Genomic DNA, 26,846 nt, shown 5'->3' on the forward strand with positions numbered 1-26,846 from the left:
CTGTCTGCTGTGTCAAGTAATAATTATTTACAGAATGTTTAGATGTTTATTATACAAATGGAACATAAATTCAATAAGTTTTAGTTAACATCTACGTCTGGCTTTTTTTGTCGAAATTTTCGAGGTTTCATAATTATATTCGACTAGGCCTGGGAAACACAGTGAATTTTTAGGAATTGGCGCAGAGCTACCTAAATGGCTTGATGCGCCAACCCAACGAAACGGCGCAGTAACTCAGTTCCGTTGCTGGGAAGAGGCTGATGACTATTTTTACTCCTTTTTAGATTTATTTTTAAGGGCCATTTATGAAGAATATTTTAAAATTTCTTCAAAATTTCAGAATGTTCCAGTTTTAGCCAGGTTATTCTTTCTGCTAAATGCTCAATCTTCTAAAGTTTCACTTAAAAATGCTGAAAATCTTAAAGTATTTTCGCTTTGTAAAAAGTTTTGAAATCCCTTTCCGGCTTCGAATTTGTAACAAAAATGAAATAATTTTCTATCAAAAAACGCACACAATACGCGAAAGTTTATAATAGATTATTTGAAAATCTCGTCACCTCCATACCTCTGCAGAGTTTGTTAAAAAAAATGTTTTTTAGTTTTGACTGATTTTTTTTGTTTTACCTTCTACTCAAAAACGTTCTCGAATTTCACTTAAAAATACTGACGATCTGATAAATGTATAACTTTGTAAAAATTTTACAAACATTTTTCAGCGTCAAATTCGCGATATAAACGAAAATAAATTCCTCCCGTTTTCCCCGAAAACCATTGGTTTTCTCCAAAACCGATCACAAAACGAAAAGTTTTTAATCGCGAGAACGCAAAAAACATTATTTTTTGATGATTTTCATCTTTTCTTACAATAACGGGGTCTTTTCAGCCAAAAGTTGCGAGAGATCTATTTTATAAGAAAACTCGTCGACTTTCTTTGGACTCAGTTCTGTTACTGGGAAAATCTATGTGACTCTTTGTCAGTTGTTTGAACAAAGTAGTAAAACGTTGCTCAGAAAAAATGTTGATGACCTTTCTTTAGATGTGAAAATTCCAGTCTCGGGTCTCGTAAGTAATAAATGACTTATAACTCATTAACCAATGAGTTATAACGCGTGAACTAAGAGCGGCAACAACTCAATATCGCAACTCAACACAGTGTTACCCAGGCCTATATGCGACCACGTCTCGTACATCAGGATATACAAACGCAAAAGCTTTTGAAAAAGTTAGTTATATATAAGTATATAAGTAGTTAGTTATATAAAACGACAAATATATTCAAAAAACTGTATATCAGTTACGCACTTAAATTGTGTAGAATTCAATATCTTTTATTGGTATTAATTTTAAATTGTGACAAATACACGAATACAGAGGCTTAAAAAACTCTGAAAAACACATCTGAAAAGTTCTCTGAAGAATTAGTGAACATGCACAACATCTACGATAATGTTTACATTAAATGTACTAACAATAGACTGTCTATTATGGTGTTCATGAAAATGTTATTATCGAGCTTTGTTAAAATGTCTTTCCCAGAGTATATGTTTTAAATGTAAAGAATATCTGCGTATTCAGCATTTGAAAAATCAGCCATTTCAACAAATAAAGTTTTCAACTAATGTGAACTTACTCGAAATTATGTAAAGCGCAAAAAGGAAGGAAGTTGAAAGTGAAGTTACTTAGACACTCGAAATGGCAGAAATTGTAAATTTTGTCAATCAGTGACAAAAACTAGTGCAGAGCCAACTTTTTAATAAAAACCCGATTACGCTGTGCAATAAATCGATTTTAATTTTTTTACTCAAACACGGTGCGTTGTAGAAAAATAAGCCAAGATACGTTTTCTCTTCCAATATGAATAGCAATTTGAATCAAGATGTTTGTTGTTTAAAAAATCAGTGGCGTAATATTTTAGTATTTAAAATTATCTACAGACGTGCCTGTACCCACGCCACTGGAAAAGGTTGAAACAAATTTTTTATCACAAAACATGTATTGCTGTTAAGTGCATAAGGCTATAAAATTTCATGAAAATATACCAAGAGGGTTTCCGCAATATTAATAAATAAAAAATAATAATTAAAATGTTAACACCCTGTATATCGGAAACTATGTGTTTTCGGAACATTTATTAACGAAATATATCGAAAATTATTTGCACTATCACCCACTGCAAGGAGTGCATCTGCCTACCAAAGGGCCGGTATATTAGATAATCAATATGTAGAACAACTATTATTTTTCGATTCTATTAGGTCCCGTTCGTTGGGCTTAGCTTTAAGTCAAAAACCGTAATCTGTTTTTTTTCTGGCTAATACTATTGTCTAACACTTGGTAAGAAAAAAGTTGTTCTTAGCTAGAAAGATTGTTGTTTCATCTACTGCCTAAAGGATTTTTTAGCACTTAAGGATGGCGGCTCAAATTACTTGATTTTACAGAAAATATAAACGCTCACCAAAGAGAAAAGATATGGAAAAACAATTGAAATGGTATCAGATTATATTTTAATATTCTTATCAGTCGAGCTGATCAGACTATGTCTTATTTGTGAGGTAAAATACGTGATATTTTTTACACTCAGTTTTAAAATAATCTAACAATAAAGTTACATGAACAGCAAGAATCAGTCACAAAATGGACAATAATTAAATTATAGAAGCTAACGAAATACTGATTGGCTGAGTACTAAATCTGATTAATTATACCTTTTCACTAGTTAGTTACTTTAAGTAACCACCTAAACTAACCTGTTTTTGAGCATAAACCCTATTTTCGTAACATTATTAAGGAAAAGATTTAATGGTTTTAATTTTCCTATTGCTGATTATTGCCATTATTAAAATCATATTTTAGAACAAGTCATATTTAATCTAAACGTTCATCCATAAAAATGAATTTTCAGCTGATTCTAAATAATTTAATTATATCGTATATCCTGATGCGTTTTTCAACCATTTATCTTTTATGTCGCTATTAATTTAACGAAATAACCTTAATTATGCGTTTTTCTATATTAATCACTTCAACAATCCTACACATGGCTTATTGTTAGGAAATCCAATTAGATTAAAATTTATAAATTATTATTATCGATTAAAGTGCACGCTTCGCTATAGTTTATATTATCCAGAAAAAAAGCAGTTTGTTTTAAACTATGTTATTGATTGGTTATCAAATGTTATCACAAAATTTATATTAGTTTTTACACTGATGACAAGTCCATCTTACGCAGTACAGGGCTTATAAATGCGCTACCAGGAACTTTCAAGAATATTATTCTCAATACTTCACGTGTAAAAGTAGTGCTAAAAAATGGCAGTAAAATTATACGGTAGCATCATCAGTCCCCCAACAAGGGCAGTTTTAATGTGTGCAAAAGCATTGGGGGTGGATCTAAAATTGATTCCTATCGATTTAGTGGCTAGTGAACAAATTTCAGAAGATTTCATGAAGGTAAGTGAGAATATGTATGGGTTACAATGCTCAACATTTGGCAATTTTTATTCACTTATTTAGGCCTCTCAAACCTAATAGTTAATACTTGGTACATAGAAAACTCATAATGTACAAAGTAGCCCATCTGAGCCGAGACTACCTTGGGTGAAAATTCATTTTTTAAGTGTTTTCTTCAAATATAACAATTTTTTTTTGTATAAAACAATAAAAGGTTTGTTTCACGTGTAGGCAAATTATTTAAATAAGATGTTTATTTTTGAAGCAAATATGTTTTTTTCCAAAATATTGAAGCTTTGAATTTAAGAATCGCGGCTTTTTGTATTCCATGTTAATAAGTATGATTTTTATGATATTAAAAAATTCTCAACAACCTGCAATTTAATGAATTTAACTGCAAAAATGACACCAAAAATATTTAAGTCTGCATCTTCAATTCTGTTTATTCAATCAAGACTTTGGAAATTCTCATGGATGTTAATAATTCTAATTTTCTTCTAAATTTAAAGTAAATTATTGTTTTTATTGTGCATCACTTTATTGAAAATATCTGAATGTTTTAGATATTTTCAATAGTAGAATTAATCAGAATATTTAGAATAGATCAGTGTCACGTAGAATTACTGGGAATTAAAAAAATCTTGTGATTGCATAATTCGTATTTACGGATTTTGAACAAATTGATGAAAATTGAAAAAGATTGAACTTTTATATCAAACGAAGATAATTATTAATTTCTTCTCCATTTATGTGCGTTTTTAAGGCGCAACTTATACACATCAGCTATTATTTCTGTTCTGAAGTAATTTAAATAAATATATCAATTTGTTTTAAAAAAAAACTGTATTAAAAGTGTGTTAAATCAATAAAGAATACCTTCTTATCATTTCCATTCGGGGCATAGGTTATTGGATACAGTAAATATTTTATTTGTGTATATATCTTAATCAGCTAAGTTCAGAGCCAGTTTATAAAAAAACACTACACGTAAATACATTTGCAGATAAATCCTTGCCATACCATACCAGTACTCGAAGACGACGATGGATTTATTGTAACCGACAGTCATGTCATAAATGAATATTTAGTTGATAAGTATGGAAAGAATGATTCGTTAAATCCCAAAGATCGTAAAGTTAGAGCTACAATTAATCATCGACTACACTTCGATTCTAGTGTATTTTTCGTAAAAGGAGTGAACATAGTTGTAAGTATTGATACACGGTGTGGTCAAATGTATACAACTTTTGGACTATTAACGATAGACCACCAAAAACACATGTAACTTTATTCCCGAAAAAAAACAGAAATCCTCATTATTATAAAAGGTACACCATATATTTTTGGAAAGTGAAAGAAAAGAATTTGACACAGAGGACGATCGAAAAATGTGCAAGATGCTTTAATGTTATTTAATCTTTAATGAAACTGTTGTTTTCCATGGTATTTCGACCACTAGTTAATACTCATTTTCAATGTATAGCTCTAAAACCTTTTCCGATTGGCTTGATAGTTCCCATAAAATCAGTTAGGGAAGAAAAAGCAGTTTATTATTGGTATATTTTCAAGTACTAGTAATAAATGACTGAAGGTTGATGGTTTAACGTACTTTAATAAATTTACTACCTCTGTGTGAAAAAAAAATTCAAAATGTGTCAAATCTAATAAAACAAGGGATCTAAGGTTCGCAACCCTGTACAGTATTTTTTTATGATGAGCAGAAAACTTCTTCTGACAAACCGTTTTCCAATATTTGCCACTGCTTGATGAAAATTCTAAGTAACTCAAATGAATTCGAACGAACCAAAGTTAGCACAAACCACAAAAATATCCATTTAAAAATTCTCATACTTGAATCTAGCTTTCTTTTTAAGTAGAGCATCAGTACATTTCAGTCAACCGTTTTCTTCTGACAATATTAGCGTTGTTAAACCGATCCATATCCAAAACTTACATTAAGTAGATAAGCAATGGCGTAGCCAACTGAATATACAAATATTCCGTCACGCTTACTATAGCAGAAGAGAATTCGTTTCTTGCTTAATTTACGTGCAGAGCCACTTATCTTATATAAATAATCTTCGAGAGAAGGAAGAAAACACACAAAAAAACAGTTTAGCAACAACGCATTTGCCACAATTAAATCTAGTGATTATCCAAATCGAACAAGCAACTGTAACTCATTGAATCCGTGTTTGTTTTAGAAACCGCTGGTTTTTGGTGGAGGTGTGCAACCAGATAAAACCAAATTGGAAACTTTAAAGGAAGTGTTTCTTGTAGTCGAGCGAATGCTTGAACAATGCAAAAGCCTCTACATTGCAGGCAACGAATTAAGCATTGCAGACTTTAGCTTTACATCCACAATTACACAATGGAATATATTTGTTCCCTATGCCGATTTTCCGAATATCAAATCCTACATTGAGCGAATTCAAAAACTTCCGTTTTACGAAGCCAACAGAGAAGGACTTGCTGAGTGCAATGCATTGATAGCCTCATTTCTTAGGCGTTGAAACAGAAAAGAAATTATTTGGATTTATTACTCTTGGGGAAATCATAAAATATTTAGGTAGTTAAATACTTTGTAATTAATTTTTCTATAGTGGGATTTTCGGTTAACGGATGGTGGCAAAATAACACACTACTTTTTCATGATATAAAACAGAGTCTCTGTTCTCCATTTTAGAGCCCTGAGGATGACTTGAATAAAGTCGAAACGTTGGCCCATAAAAAAGTAGTGTTTTATTTTGACACCATCCGTTGACCGAAAATCCCACTATTGAAAAATTTATTACTGATTATCATCACGGTCACTAATCAACCACAACATACGTTAAATACTTTGTTTATTATATTTAAACGTATATAATTATGAATATTCTTGAAACGATCAGATATTTATAAACCATTGTATAATATACAGCATGGCATTAAATAAAGTTTCTTTATTGCAACAATGATCCAGAGTTTCATTCATACTTCTGCATCATTGCCTGACATCCCTAATTGCTTTCTTTTGAAGCCATTTAGGAAAATAGTAAAATGATCCTTGTGCAAGTTGAACTTGGGCGAGTTTTAAAGTCAGTTTTCAAACTCAAAAATTTGATATGTTAAAAAATGTGTTGAGATATAAGCCTGCCGTTTTTTTGCAATTGGTGAACCTTTAAAATGTCACAATTGAAAATATTTAACACGTTATGAAAAAAATCAAAGTTTCCAAACCAAGGAAACAAATCAATCAAAAACCAATATGCAACAACACTAAAACACAGTAGTTCTGAAAAAAAACTTTTAATCCACCACTACCTGCAATCGGTTTTGATATAGTCTTAGACTGAAGAACTTTTCAGCCCTGTTTTACTGAAAAACGTGMAAGCTTTCAGCTCTTAGAACGAGTTGAAAAGTGAACGATGTTCAAATTTCCTTGCTATTAGTGCATGGTCTGATTTTMCAGAGCTTCTCAAGTTTGATGCACAACAATGTTGGGAGTTGCATTTTAAAGAGAAATTTAAAATTTTCAAAAGGGGCAAAAATGTGTTGATCCCGATCCTTTAAAGTATCATGAAATCGCTTAAAATATGGAGAAACATCTTAAACCGGAAAGTAATTGTAATTTCCTTGCAAGTACTGGAGGAGCTTTATTTTAAAAAGATCTCATCTTAGCATGAAAAATCGTTGAATTGTGATATAAAAACAGCAAACTTCTAAGTGAAAAATTCAGTGTATTTTCTAGTAAGCAAGTCAAAAGCTCAATTTGCCTGGAGTTTTCGAACTGGAGGCTGCAAACTATTAAATATTCTCAGTCAACAAACGATAATTTCCGGACAATCAGTATAGAACCCGMTTRATTCGCAGAATTCCAAGTTGCGTCTGCAACAGCGTTCAATTTTCCATGCCRATTCGAACTTCAGAAACTTTGGAGSTTTGAAAAACTTCCATTTCGAAGATAAGAGAGTTTATTAATAATTTGCCCGTTTTTGAATACTCATTAATGCAATTGAGTTAAATAAGGACGCATTTGCGACTCTCCTGTACTAGTTACTACGCCTAATTTTTACGTTATCGCCTAATACGTAACTGGTAAAAAAAGCCGCTTATCTATAATTTATTCTTTTTCAAGCCCATTAAAATACCAGTTTGCACCTAAACTATTCAAATTCTAGGCAATAGATAGACTAGGGGTTTCGCATGACCACGCTCCTGAACGTGGTTGACAAGAGTATAAATTGAAGTTCATTCTAGTAAAAATCTAGTAGCAATAGAAACCTAAAAACGTTAGGGGATAAAATGGGCCTTAAACTTTACGGAGCTGAAATCAGCCCTTGTGTTAGGGCCGTGTTGCTAACTATCGAAGCTCTAGAATTGAAGGGTGTGGAGTTTGTAGATGTGGACTTGCTTAATGGAGGCACGCAAACTGCAGCTTTTTCAGCCGTAAGTAAAGAAAAAGTTGGATACAATTCCAATGTGCTTTAGGTTTAATCTTGATAACGTCAGGAATCGAAAAACCATGTTAGAATTGTTTCGTAGGTAGAAAGTGTTGAAATAAGTTTTTCCCGCATTTTTCGAATCCATTTGGACCTCTGGTCCAATAAATGGATTATAAATATTGTGCACAAAAGTCAGTTTATAGAAATAGTTGTGAGTTTTCATGGTTTGCTGTAATGTTAAATCAAATTTACGTGAGTAGGCCGCTTGTATCAAATGTAATCAAAACATTCAGAAACCAGATAAAATTTAAAAAAATAGGAGATAAAAAAGTTTCAAATTGAACCAGTTGGTAGACCTGTGTAGGTGCTTTATTGAAATATTTGTTTGTTCTAGAGGTTTTAGCAACAAAAGAAAAGGGATGGCACACAAAATACACCTGTAAAAGTAGGTAGTTAAAACTGAACGAACATGTGTAATATCGCTCAAATACTACACTAAAAAGATATGTAGTGAGAAATTAACAATCCCACTACAATTTGTGGTCCTTCGTGCTGCATTCATTTTAGAATCAATATGATATAATTAAAAACGTTTTGTTATACCATGAATTTCAGTGATGCATTTTGGCACAAATGTATTGAATCGAAAATTTCAGAATTTGTCACAAATTGCCATCAAAAAGATAATATTGAAGAGGAACAAAGCTTCGCATAACTCTGAAAGCGGAATTCATAACTCGTTTAGAGATGAAACTCAGTTTCTTGAAGCTACTAGTCGAAATGAAGCCGAATTAATTTAATGAATTGCCCTAATGTAAACTCAAGCCCCGTAAGCTTTTCTACTAGCATCACAAAATCCACGTAGTTGAAAAATACAAGCAGATCCATTGGAAGAATGAAGAAAATGTCTTCGAATGTTAAATAATCGCATTTCTGGGAATTTATTGAAATAACTGTTCTATTGGGAAAAAAGAGAACCAGCGAGGAAATCACTCCCGTTGATGGTAGACTTTCAATTTTCTCGCCTAAAAATTTCTGCAGCGCCGATCAGACCTAAAGGATGAGTGCTATTTTTGATACCTCGCTTTTGGATAGGAAATATGCTCAAAATCAGCAGGCAATGATACTGCAAATACATTTAATTTCCAAATTATGCCAATAACTTTAATTGCTGCAACTTCAACTTTTATGTCGTAGTTAGTTGACATCCTCAATTAGAAAAAAATGATGTGAGATAGAGGACCATTTGGGTAAATTGAAATTTTCTGATTTACACATTTCCAATAATTGGTGATATAACATAGCTCCTGATGCGACCCGATAATTGTGATTTTGATTCAAAGCTGTTACTTACGATACATCTTCTCTATATCATACGCTAAAGTGAATTTAAATCTTCTTAGAAAGAGTCTAGCGGTTGAGGACGATATAATTCAAGGAAAAACCGGATGACGCTTCCATTCAATACAATACAATTCTCAATTGATTTGCTCGCGTCACGAACAACACAATATTTTATTATCTGGTGTTAAAGATAGCGGAATAGATTGAGTATGACCAAAGCGAATATACTCGTGTAAAAAGTTTTTGTAATCCTCGTGAAGTTTAGAAGAATTTTTAAGGCGGTTTTCTTATGGAAAAAAACCGTTGTTTTGCTATAAAAAGTGAATGATCAAAGAAAAACTTTTCTTTTGGTGTTTTGAAACGCCAATGAACTTAATTTTTAATATTTTCTTTTTGTGACAATAATGGAAAACTAGAAGCCAAAGCCGCCAATGTAAAAGCTAGTATTTGAACAAAGATCAATAGAAGCAATTGTGTTCCGAATTTCACTTAAATCGGATTAGTGCTTCAAAACGTATAATAGAAAACCGAAAAAAGATCGTATAATATTTTAACGTTCTCGATCTCCGAAACGTCGTGATTTAGAGAAAAGTTATATATCATAATATAGAAAATTGATTCTAACATGTTCTACCAATTCCTGAATTTTCAATATGAAACTTGAATCAGTCTGCAAATTACCATCAGACCAAAGTGCTAATATGTTGAATATATTAAGATTTCGGCACACCTCATCTATTTATTTATTAAACTATTTATGGTTCAGTTAGTTAGTTAGATAATTTCTACAATTTTGAATGTTTGCTACTAATCATTTGGAAAAACTTCTGCACCTTTTCACTTTTGCTTCTCCTGATATACAATAATTTGCTTCATTATTACATCAGATTAACCCGCTTCAAAAAGTGCCAACAATACAAGATGGAGACTTAATATTGTGGGACAGTCACGCCATCAACGCCTACATAGTGAGCAAATATGGAAAAACTGACAGTCTCTATCCGAAAGATCCCAAAAAGCGGGCTTTAGTTGATGCAATGAACTTCTTTGATACTGGATTTTTATTTGCAGGACACGACGTTGCTATAGTAAGGCTTCCACAGTTATATTTTGTAAAATGGGTCTTTAATTTTCAGTTTTTTTTAGAAATCAATTGTTACTTCACCAACACCCACTAGTGTAGACTCCCAGATAGCGAAACCCCTTGAAGAGGCATATGCTTACTTGAATACAATTTTAGAAAAACGTGCCTACGTCGCTGGCTCTCAGCTCACTATCGCTGACTTTAGCATAGCTACGACTTTATCGTCATCGACGAGTTATTTACCGCTAACACCCGGCAAACATGACAAAGTCCTGGCATGGTACCAAACGATTAAATCCCTGCCGTATTTTGCGAAAGTAAATGCTGCTGGGTTAAAGCAAGTCAAGGAGGTTTTAAGCAAGAAACTTGCCTAAGTGCATATGGGTTTGAAAATGTTTTCTCAAAGTAAATGCATTCAAAATCAGCGCTTATTGGAGTTTTATTTAATAAATTGCTTGCACTAGTACAAGGTGAATCTGAAGTTACGACAGACAAATTATCTGTGCCACATGGCACTGAAAATTGTTAGCTTCTACTACTTAGATTATTTGAAAAATGTCTCGCTTGGGAACTTGAAAGTTTGTAAATCTTATGTGTTTCAAAAAGCTGTCCACAAATCAAGAGTAGGCACAGGAAAAAGCGTACAGTCATTTTATAAACAATTGCAGTAATTTCGATTTTAAAGTTTAACACGCTTTATCTACCGCGGTTCAAAACGTATAACGAATTAATAAAAATTATATTTCATAATGCAATAAAGAAAAATGATCTCAGAATTATTTAATCAATGTAATTTAAAAAAAGTTAGTAACTTCTACCCAAACTGGGTCTTCCAGGACTGCCAATATGTGGCATTTGAAAATTTCTGGTATCTGAATCAATTTTATAAAGCGTAGTAATTGTCAACTATTCTTCAGAAAATCTGCCTATACTAACATAAAATAACTCGGTCAAAGCGTATCTTCTAAATACGTATTTTTCAGTTTCCAAATAAATAAAGGTCATATTAATTTAAGAAACGCCTTTAATAAAGTGTTCATCATTTTTTAGTCCAGACTTGACGATTCAATTTCGCGATAAAATTTAAAACAAAAAATATGTTTTTACATGTTTCATAAATTATACAGGAGTTTTAAAGTATGAAAAGGACAAATGGAAGTTGTTTAAATTTATACAGAAATTATTATCATAGTCATAAAAAGTCAAAAAAGGTCAAAAAATATGGGTACAAGACGTGTTTTAAATGTGCGAAGTGTAGGCGAAGACGAATTAGCTGAGATAATAAATCACGTAATGCGTTAACACGTTATACGTGCTAACAACAAAATGATTAACTACATATTTCTTTTGCATAACAAATTTTATTAATGTGAATTTAAAAATATATTTAAACTGGAGCGTCTGGAACTTGATCGAATTCCTCGTATATACCAAAATTTGAAAGATTCGTAGATTTGTAAGATTCAGACTTGTGGTGAGAAAAAAAAAATTCATGGAGCGGGATTTTAGTTACTGAATTTGGCTATTCTGTTTTCGTATCCGGATAAAACAGATGTCCCAAATAGTAGCACCTGCCAAAACCTGTCCATTAGTGTCTGGATGATGTATTTTCAGGGCAGATGAATTGGTAGAAGAGTTAAATGACCATCCAGGTCTTCCATCCAGACCATCTTCGGTTTTCTTGGAGAATTGTGATTTTATTTGGTAGAAATTTTGAGGTATTTAGACTTTTCCTCACTGAAAATTGGCTCATTTCGAGTTTCCTAGAGATCGGCCTAAATGGGAACCCGAGGATTTTCTTGAACGGAAAGAAGAGCATTAATTTTTATATCTTATTATTATATTATTATTTTTTTAAACTGACCATTTTCCCGAAATTGAATTTCATTCACTCTTATGAGTACGATATTTGCGGTAAATCAAGGTAGATCCCTCTGAATAAATCGCCATTCTGCATTCTGGTTCCATCTCCGTAGTCAATCAGCCTTAAATTTTTACTCTTGTGGGTTTCAGTTAAGTTCGGGATTTTGGTCGATTTTAGTAAAACGTGTTTCTGAGAAACCCACAAGCTAAAAAATATCGCTCCATACGAATTTTATTTAACTTATTTGCTTATCATGCTGAGTGTCGAATCTCCATTTTTAAACTACCTAATTATTGTTTGTTTAAGATCTTTCACCATCATGATCAAAAGCCAGGTTTGCGTCATATTTCATATCTCAAATTTGGAACAAGTAGTATTGAATGATTTTACATAAAAAAGGAACATAATTTAACGTGCTGATCGCGTGTCCAATAATTTTCCAAAAAAATATTGCATTTGATTTATTGAAATTGTTTCAAGTTAGAGAGGCATTGGATTAATACAAGTGTTACTTGAATTAAAGTGTTATTTTGAAAGAATAAAAAGAAATAGATTGGCAAAAATACGAAAAATAAGATACATTAAAAAAGGAAATAATTTTTAGGAAGCTATGAGGGTAACGCGTAAGTCTTCAGAACTAGAAAAATAAAAAAAATTAAATTTGATAAATATTATCTATACAATAATAGGCGGTCGACGATTTTTTAATCGTTCCAAAAGCATTAACCGCTCTTAATCTAATCAGTGTTTTATATATAGGATATAGGAAACCTTGAATTGACTCAGCTGTTAGCATTCCGTTGGACTTTGTTACTATTATTTATTATCGAAATCTCTAAAATTGTCCTGCATTTATATTGCTTTTGTTACTCGATTAGTGGACAGCTATATTTTACATTGGCCTTAATCTTAAGAATTCTTATGGCTTGAAAAGTTCTATATTTTTCTAATATGGCAAGTAAACCTACTAATAAAAAACTTTGTAATCCCAGTTGAAACAATGGAAGAATTACAAACAAAAATATGAACTGAATAATTACAAATCGTTTTCCAATTGCTGTTATCAAACTGATTAAATTGCAAAAAAATGTTTATTAACTAATCTACTCTATGAAATACCAGATTCAAGAAACTCAGTTCAACTCTTATATCTGAGGTTTCCTTTAAGAGTCGGTATTTTTGCTTCAGAATAACAATCTATTGCAGATAACTCCATTAATCCTAGTTAGATTGTTATTCGGCAGGAAAAATACCGACGCTTAAAGAAAACTGAACAATATCGAAAGCACTGAACCGATGTCTGATTTAGTCACAGACTACATACTATTTGGATCTAGTAGAAAAAGGTACTTTCGCTTCTAGAGAAGTGGTACCAGTCAAATGCGCACACACAGCTCTTTATTGTACTAAAACAGGTACAATTTTAACACGTTTTTATATCCATGTGTATTTACATATCATATCAAAATATCCGAACAGATATTGTACAACACGTGTTCCAAAGGTCAATAATCGGCGCTACCTTGGAACATAGTTGTAAATAATTTATGGGATGAGTGTTGATCATTCCAAAAGTTACGGTTTGCAGTAAAATACTGGAAAATCATGTCTTTAAAATTGTACGCAACACTCGGAAGTCCACCAGTTCGAAGTACGTTACTGACAATTGCAGCGTTGGGATTAAAGGATAAAGTGAAGTTAATTCCTGTGGATTTATTCAACTTTCAAGACCATTTAAAGCCGGAATTTGTTGCTGTAAGTACATGCAACGTTTCTACATTCGAAGAAGACCTGCTGTTTAAACAGATTTATTTTGTTTCATTTTTTATAGAAAAATCCACTTCATACAGTTCCAGTTTTAGAGGATGGCAATTTTACGCTCTGGGATAGTCACGCCATCAACTCCTATTTGGTTAATAAATATGCAACGGATGATGCTTTATATCCAAAAGACATCCAGAAAAGAGCCTTAGTGGATTCCATGGCGCATTTTGACACAGGCTATTTATTCGGAAGAGGAGTGCGAATTATTGTAAGTAAGAATAATAATCCACCTTTCCTGCTGGAGGAAAATTTGCTGAGAAGTTTAAGTTTAATTGGCAGTTTCATATTTAAAGAGTTTATCAGAAATAGTAAGCTAGACGTAGGCGATAAGAACTTTAGCGCGACATATTTTATTTATTCATCCTATACAGTATACACGGTGTCTGAAATTACAGCCAAATCCTCAGAAACGATTGTAGATTGATTCTAGAGAGATGCAAATAGAAGGTATTAAAACCATCCCAACCAAATTAAACAAAAATGCTGAAAGGAGAACACTGAAAATGGCTCTTCCGCACTGTTTTCTAAACGGTTTGAGTTAAACTATGAAATTCGGGATTGTCAAATAACAGGCAAATTTGTGTGATAATAATTGCAGATAAATATTTCTCAAATCACTTTTTTTACGCGGAACTTTTTAGACGCCTTCGATGAAAGGTATGGGGGAAATGTGAAAAAAGTTGTATAAAAATCTCAACTATGTATTTCCAAAACTAAAACCAATTGGAATTATTTTAGCTTGTCACGGGAAGGAGCGAAAGAGTGTATAAAAAATTTGGCATGCACGTTTCTTATAAAATCTTTAATAAACCGGTTACTGACGGCTCATTTGGCTGTTTCGCAAAAGTTTGGCAAAAGCGAAGTTTTCAAAAAATTTTCGATTTTATGAATTTTGGGTAAAATTGCTCTTTGCAGTTCTTGGAAGATTGAAAACAATCAATGTCGCCAAAAATAACCTAATTCAGCGTAACTAGTAGCTAATATTCGCTTTAAAAAAACCTAGTTATTGATAAAAATAGTTACAAAATCATAGTTTAGATTATATTTCAAAATAGCGCGTTTCTCTTCAAGAGCCCCCAATAGAGAAATTATAAATAAAAAAATAAGGATTAAAGAACATTAAAGAAATAAAGAGCTTATAAAGAAACGTTTTACTTTAAACATCCGAAATTTCCTCCCGAATTACATCGATATTATTATCGGACATATTCTGTATACATTTTCGTATTGGATTTCTATTAATATCGCGAAAAAATTTATTCAATGCATGATACCTACGGTCTTACGAACAGAATACTTACTAAATGTTTTCCACTAAAATTTATATTTAAAAATTATTTTCATAATCTTGGAAACTCAAAACAAACCTGTTAATGTTTTATTTATATGAAATTTTCTGTATTTCGCAGCTTTCTAGTGCGATATTTCAAGTATATTCTTTATCTAAATAAATGCAGAATATTTAAAAGAGTACGTAAGTTGAACCCAATGGAAATAATAATTCGATTTATTTAATAGAATTAAATATAGCTAACTCTTGATGAAATGACAAAATGTGTTTCACAATTTTATTTTTTTAAATTAAAATACATTTGCTGCATTAAGTTTTTTTAAGTTTTACTGAATTAATCCGTGCCGACAAACCGTCTCGTAAACGTGAATTCGAAGATGAAGACCTTTATGAAATTACAAAACACATTCGAGATGTTTCTCCCAATTAATCAATTTAATTCGATTGTTCATATAAACAAATTATTCCAAATGTTTAATTCGATTCTATTCGTAGCTAATAAGGCATTCTGCTCTAAAATACCGAAATACCGAGAGTCTCCACTAAAACCTCTGTGAATGGTAGAAGCACCAACCTTTGAACATCCAATAATTAAGATTTCCACTTCCAGCTACCCCAAATAATCGCGTTTAGCTTGTGTTTTCCTTAAAGTGTTTTCCTTAAAATGTTCCACAATTAGGCTCCCTCTGTTACACTCTGAATGTCGCAAAAGCATTATTTCACTACAAAAAATATTTATTAACTTTCAGAAAGCAGTATTAACCCAAGACAACTCAGTAAACCTGGACCAATTGAAAGCAGATCTCCAAGAAGCATACGGCCTTCTGGAGCTGATTTTGAACAAAAGAAAATTTGTTGCCGGCGATAGTATGACTATTGCTGACTTTAATATTGTGGCAACATTGTCCACTACTGAGGTGGTTGTGCCCATGGAAAAAGAATATCCAAGAATCGATGCGTGGTATGCGAAAATGAGGCAGCTGCCTTATTATGGTATTAATGTAAAAGGTGTCGAACTGTTCAGGACAGTTTTTAGTATGCTAATATCTAAATTATAGGAAAAATTGTAATTTTTGTTTTACTGAATACACTTTGCTATAAAAGTAAACAATTGTTATTGCGCCTTTGCTAATTTTGCCGATTCCATCCAGTGCAAAGCAATATATAAACCTACATTAATTGTTTTAGAACAGTTGATGAAATTCACGGACAAATTTGTTCGGAATGTTTCCAATTTCCTGTTGCCGTTCTTATAATTAAGCAAAATTGCCGGAAACTCCCACATTTTGCAGGTTCTGCTTGCATGGCCGCTTCGCATAAAACTTTTTACAAAACGACGGCAATATTTGCAAATTTAATTTCGTTATTGAAACTAAAATCGCTTTCAACGGGTACCTATCTCCTGATTAACAAAAAACTATGAGAAAACGATTTATTATCAAGGAAAACGAAAACATCTAATTAGTTGTTATTAAAATACTGGGCGCAAAGTTCAGTTTTACACAACTTCATATCTCGATTATTGCAAAACTGATGTTGAAATAATCAAATCAATCAATCTTTTTCACAAATCATGTGTAAAATATTTACTTACCGGTGCTGAGCATTTGCAGGTCCAGCTAATCTCTTAAGCCTCTTATCAAGGTGTGCTCAGACCAAACCTGCAATAAAAATATCTGTAAAACATATTGAAGCAAAAAACTTAATATCGAGACTTCCATGCTAAATATAGTAATGCCATAGAGCTGAATTCTCGCAGTTGTAAAGAAATTCTTACGTTTCGTTATCATGGACACCTGACATCTTCAAAAAAATCGATTAAACGTTCACACGAACTAGGCATTATTTCCGATTTTGGAGCATTAATATTTAAAGGCTTAATGTCAGTTGAGAGTCACATAAAACATTTTTTATGTGGAATCCTAAACTATTTTCTTAAATACGAATCACAAATTTTGTAATTGAGATTTATTTATTATAGTTTTAAAGCATCAAGCAATTCGAACATTTGGAATTCTTCGCGCTTTGGTTGCAATGTGTGGCTGCCCACAGATGGATTGGATTTATTTTCCTATATCGTAAATTTTGTTTCATGCTGAGTACTTTTGCGTGAAAGATAAATTATTTATTTTATTGTTCAAATAATTTGTTACATTACGTTTATTATTGCTAGCAAATAGACGACATATTTTAAAGTGTATAATGCTGCTTAAATTATGCTCTTATTTATTTATAACGCTTGCTAACTAACACTCAAATGATCGTGTATTCATGAAAATCTATGTACTTATATAAATGGGTAATATAGTATTTATATACATAAAATGGTGTTTATTAAATGACAACTAAATGAAAGTAAATGAAAAATACAGAAAACATTACATTACAAAAATTACATTTATAGTGTATAAGAAAAATTAAAGTGATATATCATGGTTTCAATCCAACATAAATGAAGCAGAAAAAAATTTAAATAAAATTGTGTTTCATCGGAATGCAGATTTTCCGCTTGATTAATGGCATACAAACCAATTGCCAACTGTTTGTATTCAAATCGCATATTTCGCATAACTACTCTAAATTTAAAGTACGTTCCTGGCAAAGCGCTAAATTACATTTTCAACTAGATACTTTGCGAATGAATGTGTCGCTAATGGATGTCACGTATTTATTTTTAATTCTATAGAATATAAAGCAAATGAACAACAGGGGGTAGATGTTTTTAGACTAAAAGAGAGTTATATTGCTCTCAGCCAAACATTTCCATAGAAAATACAATGGAATTAATCGCTCGGAATGTATCATCAACTAAAACGTTTTAATCGTTTTTGAAGTTTCAATCCTCACCGCAATCTACTTTTTTGCTCCGAAACAAATTTTCTCAAAGAGAGAGAATTAGAAAACGAAACACTATTTTGAAGGATTCAAACTCTACTAGAGCTAAACTGTTTGTTTTTCAACAAACTGCTTCATAATAGAAATTCAAACTGATTTCAACTTAAAAAAAAAAACTTTTCAAACTTTAAGTCAACCCCTTTAAAGTAAAATGAGTTATCAAAACAATGATTTATTTGCCATAGTAGCTGTATTAATTCGCCAAGAATTTGTAGTTCAAAGTTTCCCAACATTAAACAAACCAACAACCAAACAATAAGAAATGTACCGAAAATCCAATTTTTTGCAATTTTCAATAGATTGAATAAGGTCTGAAAGAACCGGTGATTAACATTTCAGAATGCATGAATTTAACCAAGCTGAGCAATAATATTGAACACTTTTTATTAATGTTTTATGCTTCAGAGAGAAACAATGGACTTGCGCGCCGCAATTTAAAAGAAAAATTGTAAATTCAAGATGAGCGTTATAAATTTTCAATTCGTGCCAATCAAAAACTAGTAGCTCTTTCGAACCTTAGTTATTCTTGGCTTCTTTAATTAAAAGTTATAAAATCGATTAAAATAATGACATATCGAAGGTTTGGCTTAAAATGCGCTCTTATGAAGTTCCACACTTAGATGTAAAACTAACAAGAAATAAGCCGACTTGCCTCATAGAATTGTGGTTTTTTTGGAACACAGGTAATTCGATGATTTTTTTATTCAATTTTCGTTAAACTAATTCAACAGTTATCTAGAGGTTAAAGATTCAATAAAATAAGTAGCTAATCTTTCAGATTATAAAATACGGGCGCTAGTTGATAGCTATAAAAGATCATTTTCTGTGTAGGACATTCCATTTGCAAATTGACCATACTATGGAAACTTATTTACATTAAACAAGATTATTTTACAGCTATATTTTTTAATTGCATCTATTATTTTAGCGCCTAAAATTTTTTATGTAAACAAATAATTTAACGGCACACGATATCCTAAAGAAAGTTATATAAAGCTACTAAAGACTAAGTGTAGTTGCGCTCATCTCCTGAAAAGAACACACTTGACAAATAATGTACCTTTTCCTTGAAAATTCCCTTGAAATAAAATTTTCCTTCTGCCTTTTTTTTGACAAAAACCACCAACCAAGTATAAATTGTCTTTTATTACGTCTGTTTAAAAACTAGAGCTCAAGTACTATAAAGATAGTGAAAAAAGTATAATTTTGTAACTAATTTCATAGATTAACGGCGCTAATTTTAAACTATTGTATTACTTAAAAAATTAATTTTTGGGGCTATTCAAAATATCCTTTGTTAAAATAATTGTAATATATAAGTAACGTGATGTCTGTATATCTTGCAAATAACGGTGACAAATTATGTCTATCGTCTATCAACAGAACAGCCAACAGGATTTTTGTTGTTCGTTGTTCAAATTATTAATATGTGCAATTTTGACATATTTGATCGAAAAGACAATCAAATAATTTATGTATTTTAGCTATTCATTGTACTTGAAACTATTGAAATTTGCTGAAACATCCTTATAAAGTTGAGTGTATTGCGCCAACAATTTCTTCGTTAATAATTAACTTCCACTTGTGAGGAATCTTCAGCTGGCTGAATGCCCCTGTTTTGAACTTATAAAAGTTACAATTTCGTCAATCAAAAGCTCAAACTTAAAAGGGCTCTCACAATAATAGGGCATTGTTCGATAGGCCTTTGTTGTTAAAAGGATACGTACAAGGAATTCAAAACTTTTTGTAAATCATATGTTTCACAAAAACATATTTGAAACATATGCGTTGATTTAAAAGAAAAGTAAAAAATTTCAAATATGAAAATATAGGGTGTCCATTTAGTTAGTATTCCTGATAATTAAGTCGGTTAAAGAAAATTTAATGACCTGAAAATTAAAATGACCTGTGATGCTGATTGAAGAACATGTGACGAATTTTACCTATTTTAACTTCTTCGTAGACTAAATCTGAATATGTCACATTTTCTAATTATGAATGAAAAATACCTTTTCCAAAAAACAATTCTCACCTAAAACTTGTATGTATTTTGAATCCATTATTTGCGATTCTCTAGTTCTTCATGGTGATTCAGTGGGAATTCAAGTGGAAATATTAACGCTATCCTTTGTTTTTAACACCCTGTTCCTAACAAGTTCGGTAAACAAATGGTTCAATTGTGTGATTGGCTCTTTTTTTTCTCTAAAGACTTTTTTGTGTATTTTCTATAGTTTTTTGCCAAACACCCGGCGCTTTTAGCCAAACACCCGGCGCTTTTAGCCAAGCTATTAATAATATAATAGCATGAATTTGTGAAACAACTAAATATGACTTACATTTGCATTGCAGCTAGTTGTCGGATATTCAATTTTTACTTTTACTCTTCGCATTTCAAAGAAATCATTGGGTGTTAAATCAGGAGATCTTGGAGGCTTAAGAAATTGAACAGGAGTAGAGTAGCTATTAAAGAATGAGTGAAACAAAATACATATAAGACATCTTGCTTTTGAATCATTCTAGCAGGGAAATATTCCTTACTAAGTTGCATGAAGTTTCCAGAAAGTGAAATTTTCCTTGAATGGACGTGTGATTATCAAATTTCAACCGCGTAATATCCTACATACAGGCAGGAACTTAAAGCGTTAAATTCTGATCTTTCCGTTAACAAATTTCGATTATTTGATCCTCAAAGACAGGACACGTTTAAGGATTTTTTTAATATAAATAATCTTTAGAAAAATCGTAGAGAAAATCTGACTTTTAGAAGTAATTCCAGTGATGATTTTTATACCTAAGTCCTTATTCGCTTTATCCCTAAACTTAATTCTGAATGTGCTGCAACTATCGTTTTAGATGACGAATTTTTTATATTTTTCCAAGTTGTTTCCGCTATTTCAATTTTTCTAGCATTTTGGCGTCATTATGACTGCTATCTGATAATTTATAAATGCACATAATCTTTGTAAGCGAACAGATAGTTTAAAACATCTTGAAAATAATTAAACGTGGGCAGACTAATTACTTACTCGTGTTAAATGATCAAACGCAGAAATTACAAATAGTCTAAATTATTAATTAAAAAGATCAAACACATCTTAGTAATTATTTGCGCGGTCCTGAACTACAAAATTGCTTTATATTCAGGAGAAATAAACAACTAAGAAATTGCATGACAAGAGCCAAAAGATCTAAATGCTAAAAGCACAGGGTTATTATAGTATGAATACCAAGTTCATAAAATTGTTCGTAGATCTCGAAACAAAACTAATTTGCTTTTATCTTTTGAAGAAACAGTTTCGTTGCTCTTTTAACACAAGTGATTATCTGACAAATGTAAACGTTAATTGAAAATTCTACATACGTTTAACTTAATAGTACCTAAGTAAGTAGTTAACCAGCACTGTCTATCCTCAAAAGTCCTCCAAAGATATGAGTACAAAGTAATGAGCGAGAGTTAAATTGTGTTTAAATCATTCTAATCTGCTCGTTTCAAGTCTCAATTGAAAACTCAAACTAGAAATTATTCTTACCTTCTATAACTATAAATTCACCTAGAATATATTAAAAGATATATGAAATGTAATAATTTATAAAGAAGGTATCAAATCAATAGAATACTTTGCTTTTGCCTCCGCTTTATTAATACGAGAGTTCAAAGTTTTTTGAAAGTGTTCCTGGCTAATAAAGCGTACGAAACTGTGCCCTTAAAAGGAACCTGCTGGGAACTAGCACATTGCCTTATTATCAATTCATTTTGTGTCGAATAGATCAATATGAAACGTGTCACCCTACGCCCTTTCTTTGCCTGCAGGCGCTTTCCAGATTTTTCCACCTGGAAATTAACAGCAAACTAACTGATTACAAATTCAGATTGATCATTATCGAAACGCAGCAACACCCTGTCGATAATTCGCCCGCAGTGGGAAATTATTCCAGATCGTCTTGGCAAGTTTTCGACCATCAGGCCAACGACCTCGGGAAAGCGTATCTGGAAAACACCCGAAACAGAGCAGTGGATTCGTGGGCTTTTATGTACATCAAGCTTTTTAGGTAAAAGTTGGGTAAATGAAGCAAAAGGATAATCAAAACGGGGTGAATACGTAAAAAAACAGACTCGTTGCGACAAAATGGGGAGTAGACATCCCTCGTGATAGTCCAATAAAATGTCAAGTAGGCTCGCAGCAGCAACAGTTTTTAATCCGGGGGCAAAAGAAGAACTAGGTGTTGAAAAAATCTGAACCATCTAACAGAAATATGAGAAAAACCTATTGATTCAAATCGGAAAAAATAGTGAGATTTGTTCAGTACGTTTGGAACTTTCACAATTCACATAAAGTTAACACAAGAAAAGAGAATATTGCTAGTATATTCGGCACTATAACAGAAGTTGAAACGTTACTAAATAATCAACTAACTAATGTAAGATATAGAATAATACAATTGGCTTCAGATATAGGAGTAGGTTTTTAAATAAAAAATGGAACTGAAAAAAAAGAACGAAGCACAGAAAGTTCAAAGAATTATAGGATTTAAATTCTTTGCTCAGAAAAATTGATTTTGCGACCTTAGATGAGAATTGAAGAATAGAGTGTTAACTAATCAGGAAAAGGAGTTAATATGCGTTTATAATAAAAAATTAATTAATTAAGCATGTCTTACAAATTGAGATTATCACAACCTTTCAAAAAAAGAAAATCTAACAAAACTAGCGGCCTTTCAGAACTGTAAACCATAGAAATTGAAGGTTTTTTTGTCGGAAAGTTGATGAACGCTCAATAACCGATTTTACAAATTTCATTAGACAGCCTCTTATTTGGCTTCATTTTAGCTATAAAAGACAATTATTCAACTTTCTTTGAAATGAATATGTTACCGGCAATGTGCAAAATGCCTAGACATTCTGCAAACTGACCAACTCGCCAGGCATTTTGCAGAACCGCTACTACTTTCAGCAATCTGCACATTGACTACGGTATTTTAGGCAATCTGCAAAATGCCGTACGCGCTAGTCAATCTGAGTGTTAGATATGTTGAATCTTGCATACATCTTGCCTTGCCTAAAACTTTGCTGGTTGGTGTTGCAACGGAACTTAGTAGCAAACAACTTTGTAAAATTTACCGCGTTTTCAATGTTGCCTATTGATTATTAGTTGGTTTCTATTCCTGTCGCATTAGCGTCGTGCAAAAAAAATGATTTTTCAGTAGTTTGGTATTCGGGTTTACATATTGTTTATTTTTAAATGGAAATCAGTGTAATGAATAGGGGACATATTTTCCAGTGAAAAATCAAAAGCTAAATATGAAACAAGATACAAGATTTTCGAGAAACGATGTGCTGGAAATATGTAAATATCGTTAATGAAAACAAACTGATAGCCTAATTTTGAGAGTGTGCACAAAAGTTTAAATAACTTCCGCGGTTGWGRAGCTAATAATTGATGCTTTCATAGGTACTTTAATGTGGTTGAAAAAWTATRATATTAGTGGTAAATAATCTTATYACATTAAATTGTTTTGTATTTGGTAACACAAGATAGTATTTTCCCATTAAATTAGYAATTAAATTCATATATTATAATTAGTTTACKTKCACYAAAAGTGTRCCTTTCTTTCCGCTCGCCAWCAAACAAAGTTTAGCATAATAAAGCAACATAATAAACATCAGGTATCATGCACATTGTCTAGTCAATGTGAATATTAAATATATGTGACACTCACATTGACTAACGCGTACGGCATTTTGCAGATTACCTAAAATACCGTAGTCAATGTGCAGATTGCCCAAAGTAGTTTGCAAGTGCCYAAATGCCTGGCAAGTTGGTCAGTTTGCAGAATGRCTAGGCATTTTGCACACTGCCATATTTCGCACATTGCCGGTAACWAATATACATATCTCAAAAAGTCAAGTGCCGTGCCCAGAAAAAMATATTTTAAMCTTCGACAAAATTTAATTTGTACAAGTACAAAACAGCAAATCAAATATTATTTGAGCGGGTTCTGGGAAGAATTTTGCTTTCAATTTTTTTAATCGGGATTTATGTTACGAAATTTTTACAATGTATTAGCCAACTTGATGTTGCTTGGTTTAACTTTGTTATAATAATTTAATTATGAAACAACGGTGATTAATATTATTTTAAATAACTGTTATAAAAAAGTTGAAATTGGATTACTAACAGCTAATTTCTTCGATACGAAAACAAAAAAAGTTTTCTTAATTTAACTCAATATCTATTACTGTTTACTTTTATTTTATTTACTCCCCAAATCACCTACCATTTGAAAAAAATTACTCGATTATTAAAAGCCCTAATTTTCGTAAACAATTGTTCAGTAAGTACGTACAAATCAAAAAATATTGTTAAGAAACTCATTAGGAAAGTTCATTGAGTTTCGCAATAAATAACATTTAAACAGCTATATTATATCGTTTATAAACAACGGAAACTTTTAAAATATGAATAGAACAAGACTGACTGATGTTTCGAGTATACTGAAAATTATCGAGTGCGACTTTCGCATAAATTAAAMTATTTTTMAWTTAATCGTTTTGATACACCAACGACGATAATYCGTTTCAACTATTTTTCAATTATGCAAYYYKTWMTTAGATAAATGTTTAATAAGTTGCTTTTCATATTTTTAATTAATAAGTAATTTAAACAGCTTTACTTAGCTTCGWTGGGGGTAATMGAATTTCTATACCTGTACCTAAGTTTCGAGCAAAACAACTGTAGAAAAATACTTCCAGAGATTTTCCAATTYGAGGTCTGCAGTTGCTTCAAACCAGAAGCATCAGATAAATTGATATTTGAAACAGGAACATCATTATCAAAATKTTWATTTTTGTTTTGTACATGTGTGAAAATGCGTACTTTATATTAATTTCTTTGACAAAAATAGTAGGAGTATTAATAATCTTAGTGTAAGGACTTTTAGGAAAAACTATTTACTTAATAGTTTTTCAATAGCTTGGATAGCGCGATAGCCAGATATGCACCACCTGGATTTTTGTACAATATGCTCATTTACACTGTGCTCAGGGGTCAATTGCTAATGAAAAATTCGCTTGAATTGCAAGTACTACTTTTTTGAGTCACAAATATTTTTTATTATTTACTGTGAAAACTCGAAATTGAAAAGTATTGTTGGGAAAGAACCAAACTTGCCTAAACGCAGCTCGAAAATAAATTATTAGCGAACAAAAATTTAAGAACATAAAAAAGATGTATTGCATATTTTAGAGCAGCGTTTGGTTYAGAGTAATTACACGAGAGAAAATATTACACATTGGCATGTACCTACATAAAAAAGACAGTGATTTCAGGACATCCAATAATTTCAAAAGTGATTTTGAAATTATTGGATATTATATAATAAGAAGTGAATTTCTTTGAAGTCCGATGAACCGTCCCGATGAACGAGTCCGAATCTTCTTAAAAATCGGAGCAATAAACCATGAGTGAAATAATAGACACAACAGAATTTTGGCTTCTASTGCAARGACTTTTTAAATTTGTTGAAAGTTGAAAGTTTAAAGTGATTTAATGCGCTTAAGCTGAAAGAWGATACTTCATATTTGCAAGAAGGCTATTTTGTTCGTTTTAAGCTTTTGGTGGATTTCAATGAAAATAGTCAGAATGTCAGACTAAATGACTCTTTTTGAAATACTGAGAAAATGTATACATTTAAATAGTTTAAGTGTGGTGAACCGAGATTATATTTTAACATGCCTTAGTGATTATTGAAACACAAATTGAATGAAATACAAAACACCTCATGAATAGATAAAGAAATCACCGACCTACAATAATTTGAAAAAAAAACTGAATTCAAGAAAACCACTGAATTCAAATGAATGAAATAAATTAAGTTTCTGCCAAAAATAACTTATGGGGCTATGGTAAGAAGACGTTGACCTATTGAAATGTTTAAAAAAACTGATCTAACCCGAAGAAGCAAGCAAGAAGCAAGTTCAAGTGGAAGGAGAAGATTCGAAAACATGCGATACAGGTGAGAATGATGTCCATGGACACTCGGATTATCTCGATGAAACGCAACCATATAGGACTAAAACTAGCGGCGACGTTTTATTGATTTCCCTGGCCGCCACCAGCTCAACACTCGGAAAGTGCATCCAGCCGGCGTTTGGTTCAGAACGCGCCTGAAACAGTCGAATGTCAGTTGCGAAACGCTTGAATATCGCAGACAATCGCGAATCGCGGTATGCGGCAATCGGTCTCGTTTTACTCGAATAATCAAAAAAATTGTGATTATTTTGTTTCGGACATTGTCTAACTTCTAGAATGTGGTTCAGTTAGGTACCTAGATTTTCATTTTTTTCTCGGAAGCTTTTTCTGACGATTACCAATTCTTTTTCGAATCTGATGACAATTGGTGCAAAGGTGCAAGGAAATTTTTAATTTAATATAATTTTTTTAACTGGCATTTAAAAAAATATTTTTGCACCTGCTCATAGAACGAGGCAAATAAGAAGTGACTAGTTAATGATGGAATTATTTGGGTGTTTGAAAGTTGAGGTAGATTCACATATTACCTAAGAATATAGTTGGTGACTCCAAATATTTCAGAATGGTTTTCAAAATCAAATATTTCGTTAATTATTAAAAATTGTAACTTTCGTTCCTCAACTAAGATGCTGCA

The 26,846-nt window shown here is 31.8% G+C and overlaps 3 protein-coding genes across 3 annotated transcripts; all 3 read left to right on the forward strand.

The window, feature by feature from the left end:
- Window positions 1-3,069: 3,069 nt before the first annotated feature.
- Window positions 3,070-6,413, forward strand: LOC109534515 (glutathione S-transferase 1). The gene is made up of 3 exons (XM_019900235.2): window positions 3,070-3,453; window positions 4,457-4,660; window positions 5,658-6,413. The coding sequence occupies exons 1-3, from the start codon at window positions 3,313-3,315 to the stop codon at window positions 5,964-5,966; spliced, it is 654 nt and encodes a 217-aa protein (XP_019755794.1). The 5' UTR covers window positions 3,070-3,312; the 3' UTR covers window positions 5,967-6,413.
- A 301-nt stretch (window positions 6,414-6,714) lies between these two features.
- On the forward strand, window positions 6,715-10,732 carry LOC109534514 (glutathione S-transferase 1). The gene is made up of 3 exons (XM_048664437.1): window positions 6,715-7,884; window positions 10,112-10,312; window positions 10,371-10,732. The coding sequence occupies exons 1-3, from the start codon at window positions 7,741-7,743 to the stop codon at window positions 10,680-10,682; spliced, it is 657 nt and encodes a 218-aa protein (XP_048520394.1). The 5' UTR covers window positions 6,715-7,740; the 3' UTR covers window positions 10,683-10,732.
- Window positions 10,733-13,612: 2,880 nt separating this feature from the next.
- Window positions 13,613-16,395, forward strand: LOC109534512 (glutathione S-transferase 1). Its single transcript, XM_019900233.2, has 3 exons — window positions 13,613-13,927; window positions 14,004-14,204; window positions 16,037-16,395. The coding sequence occupies exons 1-3, from the start codon at window positions 13,778-13,780 to the stop codon at window positions 16,343-16,345; spliced, it is 660 nt and encodes a 219-aa protein (XP_019755792.1). The 5' UTR covers window positions 13,613-13,777; the 3' UTR covers window positions 16,346-16,395.
- Window positions 16,396-26,846: the final 10,451 nt, after the last annotated feature.

The sequence above is a fragment of the Dendroctonus ponderosae genome, unplaced genomic scaffold (assembly GCF_020466585.1).
Source record: "Dendroctonus ponderosae isolate FM_Combo_2020 unplaced genomic scaffold, Dpon_F_20191213v2 Dpon_F_20191213_251, whole genome shotgun sequence".
Lineage (NCBI taxonomy): Eukaryota > Metazoa > Arthropoda > Insecta > Coleoptera > Curculionidae > Dendroctonus > Dendroctonus ponderosae.

Bases quoted from the DNA above. Each gene is read 5' to 3' on its own strand.
- LOC109534512 (XM_019900233.2), top strand. From the start codon at position 13,778: ATGTCTTTAAAATTGTACGCAACACTCGGAAGTCCACCAGTTCGAAGT. The intron at 13,928-14,003 runs GTAAGTACATGC...CATTTTTTATAG, and splicing joins TAAAGCCGGAATTTGTTGCT to AAAAATCCACTTCATACAGT. The intron at 14,205-16,036 runs GTAAGTAAGAAT...ATTAACTTTCAG, and splicing joins GAAGAGGAGTGCGAATTATT to AAAGCAGTATTAACCCAAGA.
- LOC109534514 (XM_048664437.1), top strand. From the start codon at position 7,741: ATGGGCCTTAAACTTTACGGAGCTGAAATCAGCCCTTGTGTTAGGGCC. The intron at 7,885-10,111 runs GTAAGTAAAGAA...TTATTACATCAG, and splicing joins AAACTGCAGCTTTTTCAGCC to ATTAACCCGCTTCAAAAAGT. The intron at 10,313-10,370 runs GTAAGGCTTCCA...AGTTTTTTTTAG, and splicing joins CAGGACACGACGTTGCTATA to AAATCAATTGTTACTTCACC.
- LOC109534515 (XM_019900235.2), top strand. From the start codon at position 3,313: ATGGCAGTAAAATTATACGGTAGCATCATCAGTCCCCCAACAAGGGCA. The intron at 3,454-4,456 runs GTAAGTGAGAAT...ATACATTTGCAG, and splicing joins TTTCAGAAGATTTCATGAAG to ATAAATCCTTGCCATACCAT. The intron at 4,661-5,657 runs GTAAGTATTGAT...TGTTTGTTTTAG, and splicing joins TAAAAGGAGTGAACATAGTT to AAACCGCTGGTTTTTGGTGG.